The sequence below is a fragment of the Nannospalax galili genome, unplaced genomic scaffold, assembly GCF_000622305.1.
Source record: "Nannospalax galili isolate Female #2095 unplaced genomic scaffold, S.galili_v1.0 scaffold307, whole genome shotgun sequence".
NCBI classification, from domain to species: Eukaryota; Metazoa; Chordata; class Mammalia; order Rodentia; family Spalacidae; genus Nannospalax; species Nannospalax galili.
The window spans coordinates 6,704,690-6,726,498 of NW_008359625.1; the positions used below are offsets into that span (position 1 = coordinate 6,704,690).

Here is a 21,809-nt window from a genome sequence, read left to right on the forward strand (position 1 = left end):
AGAGGGGAAAAAAGGCATTTGGGATCCAGGATTGAGGTAGTTGGGATTAAAAAGGTCATAGCTTGCACCCAGAATGAAGTGACCTTTAGCATGGAGGGTTGCAGAATGTTAGATGCAGCAACCTTTAGTGAAAGAAGAGTCTTGAAAAACTGTTGGAAAGAACTTGTTGAGCAATGGAGGGAGACGCTGGAGGAATGGAAACTGCAGGCTGTTGCATCATCTGTCGCCATGAGAGAGATGCAGAGTGGTCACCCACTTTCGTTGATGAGTTGGAGTGCTGATGACCAGATGAGGTGAGGGGACAGGGAGAAGCTTGAGAGGTAGTTGCTGTAGTGCAACCAACCCATTTATGGTACACATAGGATGGTTAGAGAGCTGTGGAGTCCAAGGTGCTGGGACCCAGGCTCAGAGTTTCAAAAAAGATAGAGTAACAGATTCCATGGACACAGACCAGCAGCCAGGAGGTAGCTCTGGAAAGCCATCCAAAGAGGTTATTAAACAGATGGTGGGGGAGCACACAGCAAAGAAGCCAGTTAGCTGAAACCTCGAGCAAGCCGTGCCGTGTTGCCTCAGTACTCTTCTGGGGTCCAGTTCTAAGACATGTGGATGAGGGTGAGAGATGTAAGCAAGGTCTGTCAGATGTAAGCAAGGTGGATAAGATGGGAAAGCAGGCCTGGGCTAGGCAAGTCAGGAGGCAGAGTCACAGTAGGTTGAACCATCACATCCAGAGAGCTCTCTTCTAATGGATTGCTTTCTGCTCACATGGAAATTTTATGTGTGTACTTAGAGTTCCCCTGAACAGCACCGTGTGGGAGGATTTTAGCCATGGCTTAGATGAGAATGGGGATGGCCTGCTGATAAAGTATGTGGGAGTAATTGCTAATTTGTAGAATGACAAACTCATGATCCAAAAATTCCTTCAGGGGTTGGAACAAACAGAAGATTTTACATTGAGGCAATAAACTGAAACGAAGAAACAAAAAAGAGGAAAGGCAGTTGGCCAACCATATAGTAGGAAGGAGTTGACTTAGCCTCAATGGAGGAAACTGCCTTGGCATGTCCCTCTGAATGACCACCTCTGTGACAAAGCTGTCCACAAAGCTACGAGGTAACCAAGCTACAGCATTAGAGTGATCGCACCTAGATTGAGGATCCCATGGTGCTCTAGGTTTGCAAAGATCTGACCACATGTGTGGCTAGTGCTTTGTGTGGCACTGGGAATGGTTGTCATCCATGGGCTGGACTTTGAGAATGATCATTGTGGTGATGGGCTTTGTGACTGGGAGATCTGGAAAGTCTTCAGCTGGAAGGAATAGAGATTTCAGGGCGGGGAGGAACATGAGAGGTGTCTTCAAATATTTATGGGCTGCTGTAAGAGAGCAGGATGTGTGTCTCCAGAGGCATAACTAATAAATGATGGGAGCCTTTATTGAATGCTCACTATGGGGCTGGTTTTCCATGGGTTATCTCATTTATTCCTCATCAATCTTATGAGTGGTGTGCCATTATTATCTGTATTCTGCAGATGAAGAAATGGAGGCCCCGAGAGGTCAGCAATTCTCCCAAAGGCTCCTGCTGTCCTGGGAGTGGAGACTGGAACGTGGCTGGGATTCAGGAGTGGAGTTCTCGCTTTCAGCATTAGTCTGCTCCCTTCCATGTAGATACAGTGCTAGCCTCTCAGCAGCCCATTAGGGGAGCTATGGAAGCAAACATTTCATCTTGCACTAGTAGAAGAACAGCAGAGCCTGTAGATACTGAAAATCCTTGCAAATGGAAACGTTTTGCTGTCTATAAAAGCAATGTGGAACCTTGGAAGGTCTACCACTTTCCTTCAGAAGTGCTTGATTTTTTTCCACCTTATTTTTACATGTGAGTGCTGGATGGTGCTGAGGAATGAGCCTGATGGGTTTGAATCACAGCTTTGCCACCTATAGCTGTGCATTCTTGAGTGGGATATCTCTCTAAACTTTTGTGTTCTCATCTATGAAATGGAGAAAATAACAGTATCTGACTTTGTACAGTACCTAACCCTGAAAGCATTCAGTACTCAACAGCTGTTATTAAAGTAAGTGGAAATGGTCAAAACACCAATTTGACCATCAAGATCAATAGATGAGGCAACCCTTTATTGGATGTTTATCCTGGATGTAGGATATAAGCGCCTTTATCTCAAAGTGTGTACTATAGCTAGAAAAACAGGACTCTTATAAAATAACTGTACATCACTGTGCTCTAATAGGAACCAGAAGAAGGGGTTAAGGGAGGTGTTTGAAGGGTCAGGAATGTAATGGTAGGAGGCAGGAACATGATGACTTTAGAAAATGAGATTCTGTGTGTGTAATCAGGAGCCCCCCCCCAAACACTACTCATAACCAGCACTAATGTAACACAAGATGGAAGGGAATTAAATATTTAGGATTTAGTCTATGCAGTGCATACAAAACAACATTAAAAGGCCATACTGATACCACAAGCATAAAACCCAAAGCATGCAAAATGGAAGGCATCTGACAGCATCAAAAATAAAAACGTAGCAAACACATTTCCTCAGCAAGAAGAAAAGAAAAACATTCTGGTGGGGCCGCAGTCGCTAGCAGCCTTGAAACTCATTACAGAACATCTGGGAGGAGCAGAAGGTACTAAAGAGAAGGCGTGGGGGAGAAGGCAAGGACTCTTCTTGTGATGAGCATTGTGGAGAGTTACCTCTCATGGAGATGTTTGCTAGTTGCCAACATTGCTGTTCTACAGAGGTTGTCAAAGGTGTGCCTTTTCTACCTCCTCCGTCTCTGGTCCTTGGGGATGAGGCTGATGGAGGTGTGGGATCCACCAGTCCAGGATGTCCTCCTGAATGTTGGGAGTGCCCCTGGTTTGCTCTCTGCCCCTTTCATCATCTCTAATCTCAAACCTTTAGTCTCTTCAGTTCTTACCCCTTTGTGGGCTTCTAAAGAATTCAGCAGAATTCTCATGTACCTGCGAAATGGCTTTCCTAATCTGCTACTTCCTCTTCCTGCTAAAATGTAATTTAAATATTTTCTTTGAGAAAATGCTCTTTAAAGAAGAGATGAAGTCCGACTCTTAAAGCTCTAACTAGTTTCTTCTTTTTTGTTGCTGACTTTTCATTTTTTTTCCATGTGCTCTTTCTACTTGCTATTTAATCTTTCTTTATTAAGTGCAGAGCACTAGCCAGGCCTTAGGCTAGAAAGATGACTTGGAAGAACTGTCAGCCCAGTAGGCGAGACAGAGAAAGTAAGCCTCATGGTACTGACCATGCTGTGGCCAGGTCAAGTCTGGCCTGGACACAGCACTGCCCTTCCTCTGTCCAGTCCCCCTTTCTTACTTTATCAGTGGATGTGTTGAGTTCCTTCCATGTCTATGACTGTGGCTGCCAAAAGAATCCTTGTTTCCAGAGAATCTTTCACCAAGCCATGAATCAATATGGCTGTGGTATCTGAGAGACTTGGGCTATGGGGCCATACCTTCCATCCTAGCTGCATTCTGACTGCTGGAGGGCTCCATGGAGGAACTTCATCTGTCCAAATATCTATTTTGTTCTTTGGTCAAACAGGGGGCATATTATCATGTTTCCCTCATGAAGCTGCTGTGATGGGCACATAGGATACCAGTGGAGAGTCTGGTATGTGCTAGGAATGGAATAGATTTCTTTGATTATTTAAAAAAGGAACTTTGAGGGCTGGGGAAATAGCTCAGTTGGTAAATTGCTTGCCTTGTACGGAGTTTGAACCCAGACACCATGTAAAAACCACCAACCAAGCATAGTGGCCTACACTTGTAATCATAGTGCTGGGGGGTGGGGAGACATGAGAAACCCTGGGGCTTGATGACCAGCCAGTGCAGCTGAATTGGTGAGCTCCAGGTTTAGTGAGAGACCGTCTCAAAGAAAATAAGGTGGAGAGAAATTGAGGAAGATACCCAACATCGACCCCTGGTCTCTGTATACACACATGTACACCTGCACATGTACACACAGACACAGACACAGACACAGACACAGACACACACACACACACACACACACACACACACACACACTACACACAGAAAAGGAACTTTTGTATGAAGTAACCACAAGAACTTTGGAAGAGTTCTAGTAGTCCTCTCCCATGTACGTATTATTTGTGTATATTAGTGAGGGAAAAGGCACCTGTCAGAACTACTACTCAACTGTTCTTAGACACATGATGTTCATTGACTGCCTTCTTCTTAGTTTGAACCCTCTCAAAAGGGAGGATACTTGGGTGCTGTCAGCTCACCCGAGCGTCTGCTGCAGCTTCAGTGACAGCTGGACTCACAGGGAGGCTGAGGGATGTGGAGCAGGGCACTGAGGGTGCTGACTCTAGTTCCAACCACAGAAATGCCAGGCCCTCTCCCGTTAAGGTGTGCACAAACACAGCTTGTGGCTGGGCATCCAACCCCGGTGTTGCTTTGTTGACAGCTCTAAAACATGGCCAGTCATATAACAGGCCCTTATATTTATTTTGTACCCATCCAAATAAATATTGAAGATGTTCTGTGTGCCTAACTCGGGTAGAATGTACATAAGAAACATAGCTTCTTATTTTGATAAGATCACATTCATTTTTAGAAACGTCTCTGTGAATGAAAAAGGCTTTGGTTTTAAATGAATGAACACATCTGCACATTGTAACTATCTCTCTTAAGGGTTACCATGTACATTTCTTTTTAAAGATATTTTATCATTTTTATTTTATGTATATGTATTGCCTACATGTATGTAAGTGCGCCCATGTCATGCAATGCCCATGCAAGTCAGAAGAGGACATTGGATCCCCTAGAACTGGAGTTACCTATGGTTGTTAGCCACCATGTGGGTACTAGAATCCGAACCCGGATCCTCTACAAGAGCAGCCAGTGCTCTTAACTTCTGAGCCGTCTCTCCAGCCCCCATGTATATTTCTTAAAGTCCTATAATGAGTAAATCTTTTATACATTAGTTAACACAATTTTCCTTAAATACATTGTCCTAGTTACCTTCTATTGCTGTGATAAAACACTCTGACCAAAACAACTTAGGGAGGAGCGCGTTTATCACATCTAACACTTCCAGGTTGCAGTCCATCTTTGAGGGAAGTCAGGTAGGAACTTAGGACAGGAATCTGGAGGCAGGAACTGAAACACAGACCATGGAGGAACACTGCTTACTGGCTTGCTCCTCAGGCCTGTGCTCAGCCTGCTTTCTTTCTTATACAACCCAAGACTACTTGCCCATGGGTAGCACCATCAATCAAGAAAATGCCTCATAGACAAACTCACTGGCCAATTTGACCGAGGAAATTTCCCAACTGAGGTTCCCTCTTCCCAGGTGAGCCAAGTTGACAACCAAAGGCACCATAACATACATTTTACTTGACTATCGCATGCCCAGCCTACCTCATCACTTTTAAAGTGAGTGGGGTACATGTCTGTGGGTAGACCCAGGTTCTGGTTCTTCTCTGAGCCACTCAGGTCCATACCAGATGTAATTGTGAGGTTGTAGGGTTGCCCCTGATCATCCCCATCCTCATTCACCTCGGATCCTTCACACTTTTCTTAGCATCTCTTTTCTCTGTGTTTCTCTGTTTTTAGGGGCCCCTTTGGTCTGGAGGAAAGTGCTTTGGCCTATCATTCAGGCTATCGTGTCATATCCCTTGAGACTCACTTAAAAGAGCTTTAAGATGTTTAAGAGAATGATGTACATACACCCAGTGCAATAATTCTGTATGGAAGGTTGAAGTAGGGAGGAGGTGGGCGCCAGTGCTGCCTGCAAAATCACTGCTGGTTCCTGTGTCACCCTCAAGTGGAGAATCCCAGTGATGAACATTTAGATCAGCAGTGCTCGTAGCAGATGCCAGATCTCCATCCCTTCCCTCCCCTGTCTCTGGCACTTCATGTGTTCATTGTTCATGCACTGTCCTCCTCTGGTTTCTATACTGGGCACTGCTGTGTAAACCGTCTACTTGTACCCTTAAATTTTTTTTTTAATTGAGGTAAGAACATTTTACATGAGATTACTTTCTCAACAGATTTTTGAGTGTGAAGTACAGCGTTGTTACTTATGGGCATGATGTTGTAAACAGATCTCTAGAGCTTATTCATTTTATATAACTTTGACTTGACTCAAAGATGCTCCACCAGCTTCCTGTATCATTGTGTGTGCATGTTGACACACGGTAGACATAGGTTTAGAAACGGGGCTCCAAGTGAACATTTTGTTAATATGGCGTCTGACTTGCTTGTCCTTGTAGCCTTTGATCAGTTTTAGAGCCACCATTGATAATCAAGCTGTATTCATTGAGAACTTACTGTGTTCGGGGACCACATGTAGAACTGAGGTGAGTTTTCACACTTCTGCCTTGGAACTTGAAGTGGAAAAAAAGGAGTAGAACTCTTTTCTGTTCCTGGTTCCTGGGGCTTTCTTTGCCACTGACTTGGAGGTGGAGGGCGAGGTGTGCTGGATTCTCACTAGCAGGAAGTGAGAGGGTTATGTGTGGAAGGAGCCAGAGCTAGGGACATGCCTGAGGCAGAGAAGAAAGAGGAGGAGTGAGTTCCAGCTGTCCCTCCCATCCTCCTGCACCTTCCTCCCTTCACACTAGTGCTAAGCACCCAGGCTGATCTGCCTCTCACCTCCTGGCTTCCAGTTGGGCTCAGCTCCTGGGGGGCACTGGCAGGAGCCTGAAGGTGAGAACAGTGGGAGACTGGGTGTTTGTTTTCATCTCCTCAGGCCTGCTGTGACTCTCCCTCCCTGGGGCCACCTTCTCTGCAAGCTCTGGTGACAATGCCTTCCTCGTCTTTTCCCGGCCCTGGTCTGCCAGCTCCTTCGTTGCCAGTACAGGTCCCTTGTACTGTTGTCCTCTGCTCACTATACTGGGCTTAGCTGTGTAAACTGTCACCTGTTTTCATCTACTCATCAGTGGATGGACCTTTAAATTGAGTCATTCTTTGGCTGCCGCGAATGATGTTGTAATAAATGCAGGAATGCAAATATCTCTTTGAAATACAGACTTCAGTTCTTTTGGATATATTCCTATAAGTGAGGTTTGTTGATCATATACTAGTTTCATTTTTAAGTTTTGAGGACCTTCCATGTTGTTTTCCACACTGATTGTACCAATTTATATTCTTGAAAACAGTGCAACCCCCACCCCCGACCCCTTGGACCCACAGAGATCCACTAACCTCTGCCTTCTGAGTGCTGGGATAAAAGGAGCGCATTACCCTGTTCAATTTATCTCTCTCCACACTTATTTCTGCCCTTTTCATGTACCTGTTGATCATTTAAATGCCTTCTTTGGTGAATGTCCATTCAGGCTTTTTGTCCATTTAAAAAAAGTTTGTGTGTGTGTGTGTGTGTGTGTGTGTGTGTGTGTATGCATGTTGCATGTGTTTGAATTGTTCTTTATTTTTTTTTTTAAATGGTCTTCAGACATCTATTTGAGTGTTCTATGTCTTGCTGCAGCTAGCCTGCAGGTAGGAGGGCCACAGCTCAGAAGGCAGAGGCCTGATTGAGGCCATAGGAGAAGCCTGCATATTGAGCCTCACTGGCCAATCCCCCCAAACTGTGGCTTCCTGATGGGGCAGCAGAGGGTCTGGGCTGGAATACAGATGGGGGTGAGGGCAGGTTTGCCATCCTTTCCTGTTGAGGCCCCCAGCTTACCCCTTGCCTTCCAGGTAGCCCCTCTACAAAGCTCCTGCAGGGAAACCTGCTTGCAGTAGGAAGCTCACGTTCTGGGCACACATACTGGGTGCCCAGATGGTGTCTGCATTTATGAAAGCCCAGCACACTGACAGGACCTGCAGACACATGGATAAATATTTTGCCTTTCTTTGTAGGCAATATTTGAATCTTTCAGATTTAATTGCCGTCAAAGGCAGGATGCTAACAATTCCCAAGGCAAAGCAAACAGCAAGGAGTTCCAGTAGGGCTGTTCCCGCTGCTCTGGGCAGGCTCTCTGGTGACCACCTACATCGCCTGGACCTTAGTTTCCTGTTCTTGCTGTACCAGGTGGCATCTCTTCTCATGAACTGGGTGGGCTACATACAGGTAGAGAGGCAGTAGGGGCTGGCTTCAATTTTCCTGTAACTGGTGGCAACTTACTGGGTTTGTGTTGAGGTTGAGAGAATCTGACCTCAGCTAAGAAAGCAGACATTTTGCTCAGACATGAGTGACAGGCACCAATCTAGTCATCACCAGTGACATCCAGTTTTGTGCTCTGAGGCTGGGTCAAGGGAGTGTTTTGATTTTGAAATTATTGCTTGTAGGACTGCAGTTATTTCACATGGCCTTTTTTGTGGTGCAAATTAGATAAAGTCAGCCGCTTTGGCTACCTCACCAGAGGGCAAGGTTTGGAAACAGAACAGCAGCCAGATTGTAGCACCCAGGTACTCTAGGGGGTAGTGGCGTTATACAGGCCAAAACCTGCCCAACTGTACATGTCCAATCCTGCTCAGGGCATTCTTAGTTGAACTTTCTTTTTTTTATGTCTTCCTCTTTCTTTTCTATACTCCCCAAAGCATTGACCTATATTTGCCAAGTATAGTGAGGCACTGATCTGAGATCATAGGTGGTTATCCACCTCACTGTGATTGACAAGCCTCTTCTTACATTGTTTAGGCAGGCTATGTGCTACATTGCCCGATAGAGTTCTACAACTGTCACCTCCCTTCATCCATGACATTTCCCTCAGTTATTTTTATTCGTTTTTGGACTCTTTGCCCACTGTATCTTACAAAGAGTGCCAGGTGCTAGTCATGCCCTTCCTCACAGCACATGGTATTGGTGAGTTTCTTATGCTGGGAGCTGGGAGGATAAAGATGAATGACTAAGGCAGCATCCCTGCCCTTGAGAAACTCATAATCTAGTGGAGGAAGAAGGCATGTAAACAGATAAATCAAGCCAATGGTATTTTCGCTGCCAGAGGAGGGAGAGGGAAGTGGCTGGGTGCCTACTGGGTGCTAGGAAGGCTTTGCTGGGGAGCTGTCATGGTCCTTTTAGGATCAGTCAGTATCACCAGAGGAGGAGGGCAGGTGCCACTGTGAAGTGGCATTGCATATTCAGTATTTCCCTCTGGAGCCTTAGATGGGAGAGGGTTGGGGCCAAAGGTAGCTAGAAAGGGCCTGGGGAGCGTGTGGGGTTTCTCCTATGTGTAAGAAGCTAGAAGAGCCTTTAAGGAGGGCCATGGTCACAGGCACATGGTTGAGTAGAAGAAGGTCCTGGTTAGACAATTCTGAGTTCTAATCCTGGCCAAGTCACTTAATCTTCCTGACCCTCCACTTTCCATTTGTAAAATGGACATTGATAATAGTAATGTACACTTAATGGGGTCATACAGTGGGTTAAATGGGATAGTTTCTCTCTCAGAGTTTTCCACTGTTGGGACAAGTACAGAATGCACGAATGGGCTCCAGGTGTGTTAGAAATGCTGGTTCTTTCTTCTCACAGGGAGTCTGGAGAGGGTGCCTCAGCTGTTTACCCCAGGGTGTCCTGTATGTATCTCTGTGTGCACCATGACATGCATAAAGTTGGAAACCACAAAACTATGCTGCTGTTAGTTGAGGTAGCTAATTGAGTTGGGCATCACCTAACGATGTGGACCCATTCTGAGAGATCTGTACTTGGGCAATTTTGTCACCTTATGAATTTTATGGTGTATTTACATTAAGATTCCCATGGCATCAGTATGTGCTGTTATGTCAAGGGACCCCCCCATCCTGTATGTGGCCTGACTTCAACTGAGACAGTATATTGTATATGACTTATTAGGATAACTACCATGGGGAAAGTGGAGACTGAGAGGAGATTCAACTCCGGGGACATTTCTGAAGTGAAACAGACACAACTTGGTGACCAGAAAGGAGGGATCTCCCAGGGAGGATGCAGAAATGAGGGTGGTGTTATAGTGTAGAGGGAAGGTGATGCTCTTATGAAATTGATTGAAGGTATGAGGGGTGGATTTGAGTGGAGGAAGTGAAGATTGTCTGGTAAGTATGTTTTCTAGACCAGTTAGGGGAGAAGGGCAGGATGAGGTGTGGGGAGGTGTGCTTGGGAAGTGGTGGGGAATGCCAGGGCATGTGAGAGCTGTAGAAGCGTGGTAGGCTAAGGGGACAGAGGCAAATGGGTTGAAAAACTGTGGGTACAGTGAGAGAGCACATACCACTTTCCAGAACTTTGTCTCTCTGGATAGAGGCTGTCCTGTTAGAGGAATGTCCGCCAATAACTGGCAACTGGGCAGTTGTCCAAATATGATTTACAATAAGGCATCAGTTTCACAAGGGACTGTCTAAATTATTGCACTCCACCAATTGCCAGGTTCCCTGCTGACAGTGGGCAGGGGGTGGGGGGGGGTAGGGTCAAACAATTCAATCAGGTGCCACCAGTTATAAATTGAAAATCAGCGGGGTGCAAAATGGATTACCATCAAAATCCGTTCAGGTGAAAAACCAAATTTCAAAACCCCTAACCTTTAAAAATCACTCCTTCCCTGATTCTTCACAATGCCCTGACACTGCGTTTTAATATCCCTCAGATAAGCAAACGTCAATAGAAACACCTGTAGAGACTGAAGTGACAAGGGAACAACTCCTAATCTAGCCTTCCTTTTGAAACTTGCAAGTGTGGAAGATTTTTGAATGAATACCTGACAGTTCAGCTAGATTCTACGAGACAGCAATTCTCAAACTTAAACAAGCAACAAAACTATCTGAAAGGCTTAATATTTTCAGCCAGGCTATATCTTGGAGTTGCAGTATAGCTGGGGTTGGGTCTGTGAAGGTGCATTTCTAGCAAGTTCCTAAGGGATGCGCATGCATCCATGCTTTAAGAATCTGGGACCACACTTTCAGAATCTCTGCCCTAAAGATAGAGAAACAGTTTGACAACTTGACTAGCACAGCGAGTTGATTAATAGCAACTTACAAAGACCTTCTTGGACCAGGCATTGAGTCTGTTAATGGGCCACAATTTTGTCCAAGAAACTTGAGAAGAGACTGATTCAAAGAGATATAGATTGATGTGAGAGCCTTGTATTCAGAGGCGAGGTTGGGAGGATGGAAGCCTCTCACCCCCCATAACCATTCAAGAAGATTGGATGTTGGAAGCACAAATAATGTTATTAAGTCTGAAGCCTGTTTTTAGGCTGTGGATGGAAACAATTTCTTTGATTGCAAACTCCTCTTTTAACTTGAAGGTGGATATGTGTGTGTGTGTGTGTGTGTGTGTATGTGTATGTAGGTTTATGTTTGTGTGTAGTTGTATATGCACATGCATGTAGAGGCAAGAGGATTGCCTCAGCGTCACTGATAGGCATCGTTTCTCAGGTGCCATATACTTTTTAAACTTGATTTTCTTTTTTTTCAATATATTTTTAATTGAATTTTTGTGTATTCCATATAATACACTGTAATCATATTTAGCCCCCCTCTCCTACCTGTACTCCCTATAGCCTGCCCACTCGATTTCGTGCATTCTGTCATATATGTTAAGGCCTACTGAGTCAAGTTTGTGAGTTCGTCCACTGAAGCATGGCCAGTGCTATCTGGAGTCACTCCCTTAAAGAAGACCAACTCTCCCTTACCCAGCTGTGATCAACAGTCAATAGTTCCTCAGCTAAGGTTGGGGCTTCCTTCCCATTTCTCTAGTTAGGTTTTTGTCTGATTGAGTTTGCATGGTCTTAAACATGCTGATACCATTGCTGTAAATTCATATGAGCAAGTTCCCAGAAGACTGGACGACTCTTTCCTTTTGATCGTGTACCACCCCTGGCTCTTACAGTCTTTGCCCCCTCTTCCACAATGATTGCTGAGCCCTGGGTGAATGAGGTTTAATATAGGAGTCTTACCCAGGGAAACATACTCTGCAGTCTTTTATTCTGCAGTTGTGGCTGGCCTTCTGTCACATGAGGAAGCTTTGTTGGTGAGAATTGAGAGATGCATTAGTATTCCTTCTGCCCCCTGTTCCACTGTGTTCCACTATGGAGACTTAGGTGTAGAGGCTGCATTGTAGATGTGTCACTTAGGACTGGGCATCTCACAGAAACTTATCCTCTGTGTGTGACCAGTTGTGGAACTCCATAATAGTATCAAAAAGTCAAAAAGACCAAAAAAGAAAAAAAAAAGTCAAAATGTCCTTGAGTCTCTTAGCAACATACTCTGTTCAAAGGCCAAAAATGTCAAAAGTAATTGGGAGCTTCTATCTAATCCCTAAAAGATTTTAGGGTTACCTCTTCAGAGGGGGGAATATTAGAGTAGCAAAAAGCCCCATTAAAAAAAAGAAAGAGTACATGAAGTTGTCAGAAAAAAGTGATGGGGAGATATGGGAGGAGTTGGAGGGGAGGGAGTGGGTATGGATTTGATCAAAACACTTTATATGCATGTATGAAATTCTCAATACATTTTTAAGTAAAAAAAAAGAAATTATGCTTGTCTAAGGCTATCACAGAGGTAGGGGTTTCTCTAGGATCTATGACCTCTCCAGCCACGTGTATTTGGCTATGTTTATAGTACTACACATTAGTTCCCTCTCATTGAGTGGACTTTAAGTCCAATTAGATAGCTGTTGATTACCCCCAAGATAAAAGTGCCACTACTATACTGGTATAATTGGCTGTGCCAGTCATTGTTGTGGTTATTAGGCTTTAAAGCTGGGTTTGGACCATTGATTGATTTTCTCCCTTAACATAGTATCTTCTAAAAGAATGAGAGCTAGTCTTCAGGGAAGAGGATTCCAGGTCAGTTCTGGTTCCATTGCTTCAAGTTTGATGTCTGTAGTATGTCCTGTCTTCAGCAATAGGTTCTTACCTTCAGGTTCTGGGAGGAAAGCAAGGACTGTGGCAATAGCCTGTGTTATTTTGAGAGTCTCTTGACCTACCCTGACCAACAACTCAAAGGGAGGTTTTTTTCTGACTGGCACTGTGTTTCTTGTTATATAGCCTTCAGCTGTACTTATGTACCCATGTACAGATATTATATTTGTATTTTTCAATAGGTTTTTTTTGTCTTTTCAAGACAGGGTCTCCCTGTAGTCTCAGTTAGCCTGGAACTCATTATGTAGACCAGGCTGGCCCCAAACTCAAAGATCCATGTGTACCACCACACTGAGCTCTTCAGTAGGCTTTTGAACTATTGCATTTCCCTTGGTTTTTCATACCCCCTAAGCATTATTTATCTTTCTTCTCTCTCTCCTTGTCTAACTTCCCTTCTCCCTCCCAAGTTAAAGTACCCTCATTTTCCTCTTAATAATACCTGTCTCTTGTGTTTCTCCCTCTTTTGAGCTCCTTCTTCCCTTTTACCCTCATGGTTCCTTGAATAGCATTCCCTCCTTCCTTCCCAGTCAAATACTCCCACCCTCCCCATTTCACCTTTGGTAATACCTGTCTTCTACTATCCACCTCTCTCAGCTTCCTTCTTTCCTTTTGCCTCCATGATTTCTTTCCATTTTCCTGGCTTCTGCAGTTACACCAGGATATGTACTCATATGTAAGGATTTTATGCTAAGATACACATATGACAGTACACATATCACTTCTTTTTTCTGAGCCACTTCATATAACAGTTTCCAGTTCTATCCATTTACCTGCAAATTTCATGATTTCATCTTTCTTTACTGCCAAGTAGAACTCCATTGTGTAAATGTACCACATTTTTATTATCCATTCACCAACTGAGGGACATTTAGATTGTTTTCATTTCTTAGCTATTGTAAAAAGAGAAGCAACAAACATGGATGCAGAAAGTATCTCTGCAGTATGATGAGTCCCTTGGGTATATAACCAAGGAGTGGTATAACTGGATCATATGGGAGATTCATTTTTAGTTTTTTTTTTTTTCTTTCCTTTTTGGTTTTTTTTTTTTTTTTTTGAGAAAGTATTTCCCTGCAGCCTCAGCTGGCCTGGAACTCTCTATGTAGACCAGGCTGGCCTTGAACTCACAGAGATCCTCCTGCCTCTGCCTCCTAAGTGTGGAGATTAGAGGCATGCACCACCATGCCTGGCTTCATTTTTAGTTTTTTAAAAGAGTTATCCACATGGGTTTCTACAAGTTTGCGATCCCAGCAGCAGTGAATGAGTGTTCCCCTTTACCCACATTTGGTGTTGAAAATTGATTTTCTTAAGGCTGGACAAACATGGGTACCGATGTTTTTTTTCAGTTTCTATTATTCTGAAATTTGACTCTTCCCATCTCTGCATGACCCCAGAGATGTGTTTTGCTAATGCAATGCCATTTGATTGTGGTTCTATTCTCTTGTCCTTTTGGTGTCAAATTTACTGCCCAGCATAAACTGTAGATATCACCAGGTGCAACATGAACCATGTTTCTTTCTCCAGGATGGACAAGTGGCTATCAGAACAGCTCTAGAGGTGGTTGCTGCCTCATTAACACTTGACTTCCTATCTCTCTTCCAGGAGAAATTGAGAGATGCACGTACATCAAATATCACTACTCCTCAGCAACCATCCCCAGAAACCTCACATTCAATATCACGAAGACCATCCGCCAGGATGAATGGCATGCTCTGCGTAAGTTACCCATGTTTCTTTGCCATGACTGTGCTGTGATGGCATCTGGAGGGCTTGGAGGGCTGTATACACCTCCTGAGATCTATGAATGGTCTCAGGACAGTGGCATGGATCCACACACTGTCTATGGGTCAGAATAGACTCAACTGGTTTTGATTGCTTTGTAGACTCACGGAATTTGTTTTAGATAAAAAACCCAAACAAGCAAAAATACAAACTACTATCAGTTCATAGTTTTGTAATCTTATTTCACTGTCCTGGTAGGCATCTGAGATTTCACCTAGCTGATGGGATCTGCTCTTGGGATTCAACTCCAGCATGTCTCCAAGTTGCTTGAAATACTATTGTGGCAACCTGCTAGTCCCATGTGTTGTCATTTGTAAAGGGTGATTGCAGGCTGTGTTGCTTGGGGATTTGCACCTGGGAGGAGGTCAGTAAGGGGGAGGGTCTGGCCTCTGCTCACAAGCTTCTCTGTACCTTCAAGTGACCGCAGCTTGGTCCCTGGCTCATGTGTGATCACTCAGCAAAGATCAGAATAGCTATGTCCATCAGTTAGGGAATTTTTTGGCTAGGGATCCTCCGAGACTTACATTACTATGAGAGAATGACTTAATGAGCAAACAGAGTTGGTTAACTATTTTTACACTTCTGCTCCATGGGGATCCATTGCCTGTCTGTGGCAAGAGAGCTTGCTCACTGCTGGCCCATTTCTTCATGCTGACCTATTCATCCTGTGAGTAAGCACAATGGCCTTCTGTTGCATTTGCCAGCTGTTCTTCCTGCCCATTTTTGCACCCAGTATCCAAAGGTTCAGACTAACTCTACATTTGCATGAACACGAGTGTTCTTTTATTGTACCCTGATATCGTATCCTTCAGTTAATGAACTCTGAAGGAGACAGTGCTTCAGATGAAGGCACCTTTCTTCTCTTTGCTGCTGTTTGGTTATCATTCGTAGGCATGGCGCTCTCTAGGTGGAGTCCATAGTTTGGTTTGGCCTTAACCAGCTACAATTGGGGTGGGGAGTGGGAAGGTAAAAGAGTCAAGTGCAATTAAACAAAACAGAACATTCATCATTTTCAGGAAAAAAAAACCCCAAAAAACAAACACCATGGGTGTCCAAATGATCGTCACTCAATGCTGCTGGTCCGGAATGGCAAAGCATGTGCAGTGGACAGCATTGCAAGCCAAAATGTTGCCACTATAAGCTTCAGCCATATTAGAGGCACTAAGTAAGCAGCACATGGGGACAGGGAGCTAATGTTCATACAGCATTCCCATGTGCTAAATGTTGAGCTAAGTGTATCACATACATATTTAATTTTAATGTGAGATTGGCCTTAGAGACTCTAGTAATCAGGGTTATTAATTTCTTTTGGATGGTGGGCATGTAAGGACCCAAATATAGAAATATATGGTGATAATTGCTCATTTCCCACAATGCACTGGCCTAATATAGTGCCTTAAGAGAGATGCTCAAGATATATAATTCTTGGGGACTGGAGAGAAGGCTCAGTGATTAAGGGCACTGGCAGCTCTTGCAGAGGACCTGTGTTTGGTTCCCAGCACCCACATGGCAGCTAACAACCATCTGTAACTCCAGTTCCAGGGGATCCAACATCCTCTTCTGGCCTCTGTGGGCATTGCATGCATGGGTGCACATATATACATGCAGACAAAATACTCATATACATAAAAATAAATAACTTTTAAAAAGCTGCACAAGTCTTGTTGATTACCTATGCAAATATAACAAATTATGGTGTTTATAATAAGATTCAGAATCTAAGAGGTAAAAGTTAGTGATGTTTCAGTTCCAATTCAAATGAACCCAGTATAACCCAGAGTTTCTCTGCATACCAAGTACATAGTGATTACCAAGAGCACAGGGCACTCTTAAAAGTGCTAGAGTCAGAGCTGGGCGTGGTGATGCACACCTTTAATCCCAGCACTCAGGAGGCAGAGGCAGGCAGATCTCTGTGAGTTCAAGGCCAGCCTGGTCTACATAGTGAGTTCCAGGACAGCTGGGGCTACAGAGAGACCCTGTCTCAAAAAGACAAGCCCCTGTCTAAAAAAAAAAAAAAAAAAAAAAAAAAAAAAAGCTAGAGTCTGAGGGTGGAGAAGGTGGGGTTGGAGAGAGACATTCACAAAGCAAATAATTACAAGGCAATGTGATAATTACAACATAGTAGAAATGTTTCAAGCAATTAAAATAGTTTGTGGATTTTTTGTTCAGCCAGAAGGAGAATGATTTCAGTGTAAATTGCACAGATACACTTCAAGGGAAGCTGTTTTGGGTGTGTTCACCGTGGATGTCTGAAATTCCAAGATATTTCCCATTGTGGCATCCTCAGAAGCATGTCATGTGGTACCAGCCAAGACAGAGGCTCTATGGGGCCATCTTTGAGCCCTGTGTCCTCCAGAGTGCTCATTCTCCAACTGTAATACTGTTGGGTTTTGCAAACCTTGTGTGCAGCTTCTGCAGCAAAGCAGCGCTTTAACATCTAATTTTTTTTTTGGTTGTGAGCCTGAGCCTTTAATGGCTGTGCTAGCTCCTGTTAATATCTATTTTTAACCAATCAAAGCTATCTCAACGATTGATACATGCAAAGGTCTCCAGCCCATGGTGGTGGACGAAGTTGATGTTCCCCTTCGGTGACAGATTCATTTGCCTCTTCCATGAAGTGGCCTAATGGGTTATTAAGCTGGCAGAGAGCAGTTGCCATGTCTGACATCTGTGACAGCTATTTTAAGCCAGAGGGTGAGTGAGCATCTGTCACAATTGAAGTTGGTACTAAATGTAACTGGTGATGTTGGCAGAATGGGGAAGCATGGTCCATGTTCATGTTTGTTTTCAGAGGTCAGGATTTAATGATACCAAGTAGGAATAGGCACAAAAGCTTCTTTTGAAATATAGTAGAAGCAATTAAACATTAGGAAACTCTTGTAATCAGCTTTGAAAAACAGGGAAAGCACCATCTCACCCCCACCCTGAAACCTGATTTCTTGGACTGGGGATTTAACTCAGTGATAGAGCACTCACCTAACTAATATATGCAAACCCCTGGGATTGATCCCTATGACTGGAAAAGTAAAACCTGAATGAAATTTTAAGAATACTGTATACTTTAATACTCTAAATAGGATTAAATAAATTCATCTGGTCATTATCTTATAATCAACATAGTATTTTACATTCAGTAATTTTTCTCAGATCACTTTTGCCCAAAGAAAGAAATTTGATTTGGGGAGTGGGGTAGTGGTATAACTTATCTGCTATGAAACAAATGACAAACATTTGAATTTTGATTAACTTAGTGTCCTGTACTTTTCATTGGGAATTTGCATGCTTTCTGCCAACCCCTATTGTAGGAAAAAAAAAGCTTTCAAATAGGAAAAGGGATAATTTGGCTCAAATTTGTTATGTTGTTTTACAAGTTAGCCTCATCAATGGGAGGTTAACTATGGATCTATGAGCTCATCCACCTTGTGGTCAGATGAACAGCGGGTGAAAGAATTAAATCACCTATAGGCCATCATGCTTCAGACCCAAGTGTGTAAAATGTTTATCCATAGGGAGTAAAGGCTGGAGGATCTGACGTGTGTGCACGCATGTTTGTGCATGCACAGGTGAGGGGAGCACAATGGTGGTCTTTATGTCTGAGTGCTTTGAGTGAGTTGTAACAAGTTCTGACCCTGGCTTGGATGGCGAGGGCTAGTGAGGTCTCCTGGGTGCCTCTTTTTCCTCCTTACCCTGGGGAGATGGCAAAACTCCTTCCAGAGCTGGCATCTGTGCTCTTGGTCCACCCTGGCCTGGTCATCCACCATTGCTATTGCCTCCCTAGTCCCAGCCCAAGTAGGTGATAGGGGTGGGTGGGGTAAGTGCCTCTGTGGGCTACAGGTCTTTTGCTCTCCTCAGTCAGAGCCTGTTGCTATTTCTAGCCTTGGAGCAGGACAGGACAGTATCCCTGGCCAGCAAGGAGGGAGACAGTGGCCTCAGGAGATTAACTCAGCAAATGCCACTAGTCGAATCCATTGTCTGCTTAAATGCTCTGCACATGACAGAATCTGATTACCAGTGGACAGTGGCTGGCACTGTTGTGGCATTTCAATGGCTTTGCTCCCTCCTGTCACTAGAATACATCCCCAAGGGCTTTCCACAACCTGCAGCCTTTGTTTAGAGTATTCTGTGTCCTCAAGCAATGCCCCCACCCCAAGAACCCCTGGAGGCCATTACAAGTGACTCTGCCTTTGCCCTTCCTGATACCGTGTCCTCTGGCCTGCCCTCTCTGCACACCAGTATCCTGGACACTTGCTCAGGAGATAGCCAGGGCAGATGGTATGAGTCCCTGAGGAGCTAGAAATAGGGACCCAGTATCTAGGGTGGACTGCCAGAGTCACCACGACAGAGACTGCTGGGCAGACATCTGCCTGAAGATGTGAAAAGCTTGGCCCTCCTGGCTCCTGACCTCTTGATCTGCTTGGAATGGGCAGTTGTGACTGAGGTCCTCAGGGGGGAGCCCCAAGACTCAGTCAGTGTGTCCCTAACCTCACATTTTTGTCATTCTGCCAGGTGTGGGCAAGATGGAAGTTTCAGCTCGAAGTTGATTGCCTCTGGCAGTGAGGATCAAGGAGCTGGGTCTCCACTCTCCTGCAATCTGATCTTCTCTAATCTTTTGAGTCTGGGAGCCAACAAAGCTAGATGCTTTTTCTGAAGCCTCTGTCTGTCAGAACTAAGGCTTTAACTCATTAGATTTGATGATCATACAGCACATTTCCAGTTGCCTGGGAGGCTAAGAAAGAATGGTATCCCTCTCTCCACTTCCCTGGCCTCAGGTCCCAACCACACCTAATTTGGGCTTACACAGTGGCCCTGAAGCTATGCTCCAGGCACATGGAACATGACTCAAGCCCTAGAAAAGCGGGTGCTCACCTCCAGTGCGGTGGAGTCCTGCCGCTTTGTTCTGTGCAGCAGCTGTGCTACCAATGTGGCAGAGGATAGTTGAGCCATCCTGTAGCTAGGTGTGAAGAATGCAGAGAAAGTCCAGCCTGGTTCACAGAGAGTGGGAGAAGAGAGGACAGAGGAGGAAGAAGGGAAGAGAGGGAGACAGAGGTGGAGACTGCAGGAGGGAAGGCTGCAGGGTGTGTAGTTATCTCCTGAGTATTGAAGCACTCCTTCTGGAGGGAGCAGAGAAGCCCTTCCAACTTACTAGGCTTAGGAAGCTCAGAAAGTTACAAGATTTACCAGGCCCCAACACAGTATATGAGCGGTGAGAGAAGATGCTCCCATCAGTCAAGTTGCATGCCAGCTATGCAGGGAAGCATTCTGCGTTTGTGGATTGTCACTTATGCTGGGGTGGGCCTTCCAGTGGTGCAACTGCCTTTCAGTCACCTATGCTCTGCTAAGCAACTTCTCATCTCACTTCTAAATAGCTCAAATCAACCCACTGCTTCACTGAGCTGGACTTGTTTTTTTGGTCTGTGGTCATTGTCCTATCTGGAGTGAATAGATACTTGTTCACATCTCCTGGCAAAAAGTCATATATTTTCCACTGCTTAAGAGGGATAAGAAATCAGCCCAGACCTATGATGCTTACAGAAGACCCCAAATGGCTGCTTAGTTCCCCCAAGCTCTTGATCTCTTATTCTTGTCTGTAGGTGAGCTCAATCTTGGGGGACCAGCCCCCATACAAGCTAGTGTGTGGTGAGATGTCCAGCAAGTACTGCCATTCCTGTTTAGGTCGTACTCAGAGCTCCCAACTCATCCTACTTGACCAGGTTCTACCTGATCCACCTCACCTGGCCTCTTCTATGCTTTTCCTCACTGTTTGTTGCTTGTTCCAGGATTAGAGGGACCGTCTCTGAATCCCATCTCCTTGGTGCTGTTTCAATTTCCCTCTAGTTGCCCTCAGTCTTGCCCACATCTTGGACCATAGATGGGTTGTTTTCTGTGCCCATGAGCATTGGCCTTCTGGCCTCAGACTTAGGTTGGCTCTTTCCCAGTGGCACCTGACTGTCCTTTCCCTGACAACTCTCAAACCAGCATATTCATCTGTAAACCACTGTTTTCTAGACTCTTTTCCCATTTGGGCTTTTCTGACTCTATCCCAGAGCAGCCTGGACTCCTTGCCTCGTCTTCCCTAGTGATCACTGGTGATGGTAAGATGGATATTGTGGACTAGGAACTTGGATGAAACCATCAATAGTTATGATACACTAACTACCTGTTTGTTCACATAAGCTGTGGTTCTCATCATAGGGTGACTTGGTGTTCCTCCTAGGACTCCAGTCTGTGTTGCTGAGTCTCCCTTGCAGGTAAAGGAACCAGGCCAGGGAAGAAGAGGCTACCTGGAGAGCCAAGTTCAGCCTCAGAGGAGGCTGAGGATAAGGATTCAGAATCCAGGTCTGAACTTTGGCCTTCCAGCTATTTTTTTCTTTCTGTTTTTGGCTGATGTTATGTAAAACAGCCTAATGAGGTAAACATCCCAGACATTAGAAGCTTAGGTTCCCTGCAGCGTCAGCCATTTTCTTTCTTCTGCTCCTGCATCTGAGCCCAGCTAGTGCAAGGCTCTCACTGTGTACAATCTGTTGTAAGCTGCCTCTTGCTTGCAAGACTGACATCCATGGGGGTCATCAGCAGCAAGAAACGATCCCTAGAATTGGGAAAGCTTGGTAGCACAGCAACCCAACCAATAGCCTTGCCATATGTTGCCTGGTAACCAAAATCCTTGCTTCTTGCAAATTATTGCATATTTTTGTGCTCCAGGTCCTATAAGGAAACATTGTAAACCTTTTGGGACATCCATAACCTGAAGCCCAGAGGTCGCCCTGAGCCTGCCCTCCCAGCATTCCTGTGGTGTTACTACAGCAAGTCAGGCAGAGAACACAAACCCTTTAAGAGAACACTGCACTTGCACCCTCCTTTCAGCAGTAACTCAAGCAGGGACATTCCTTTTCTGTACGGCCCTCCAGCCTGCCCAGACATGCCTCTCCTTTGTCCCACTCCCTCAGGCTTTTGCTGTAGAGCAGGTTTCCTAATTTGATGAACATTTTGAGTATCCCTGGATGGCAATAAGCTTTTTTATCCCCCCAGGAGATTGAAATAAAATGATGGGGAGGTGATTGTAGCAGTATGGAGGTGCTTTGAAATAATTAACACACATCCAGCTTCAGATTCTTACTTAGACTGCCTTGGTAAGAGCCAACGCTGAAAATGGGTGGACAAGAGGGAGAATTTTCTTTTAAAAGTAATTAAATTATTTATTATTTTTATTTTATGTAT

General features: G+C 44.6%; 1 protein-coding gene across 1 annotated transcript in view; it reads left to right on the forward strand.

The window, feature by feature from the left end:
- Positions 1-21,809, forward strand: part of Tmem178b (transmembrane protein 178B) — a 413,079-nt gene that overhangs the window by 134,361 nt on the left and 256,909 nt on the right. The window contains exon 2 of the mRNA XM_029558865.1: positions 14,415-14,528. Within this exon, the coding sequence (XP_029414725.1) occupies positions 14,415-14,528 (114 nt within the window). The remainder of the gene's footprint in view (positions 1-14,414; positions 14,529-21,809) is intronic.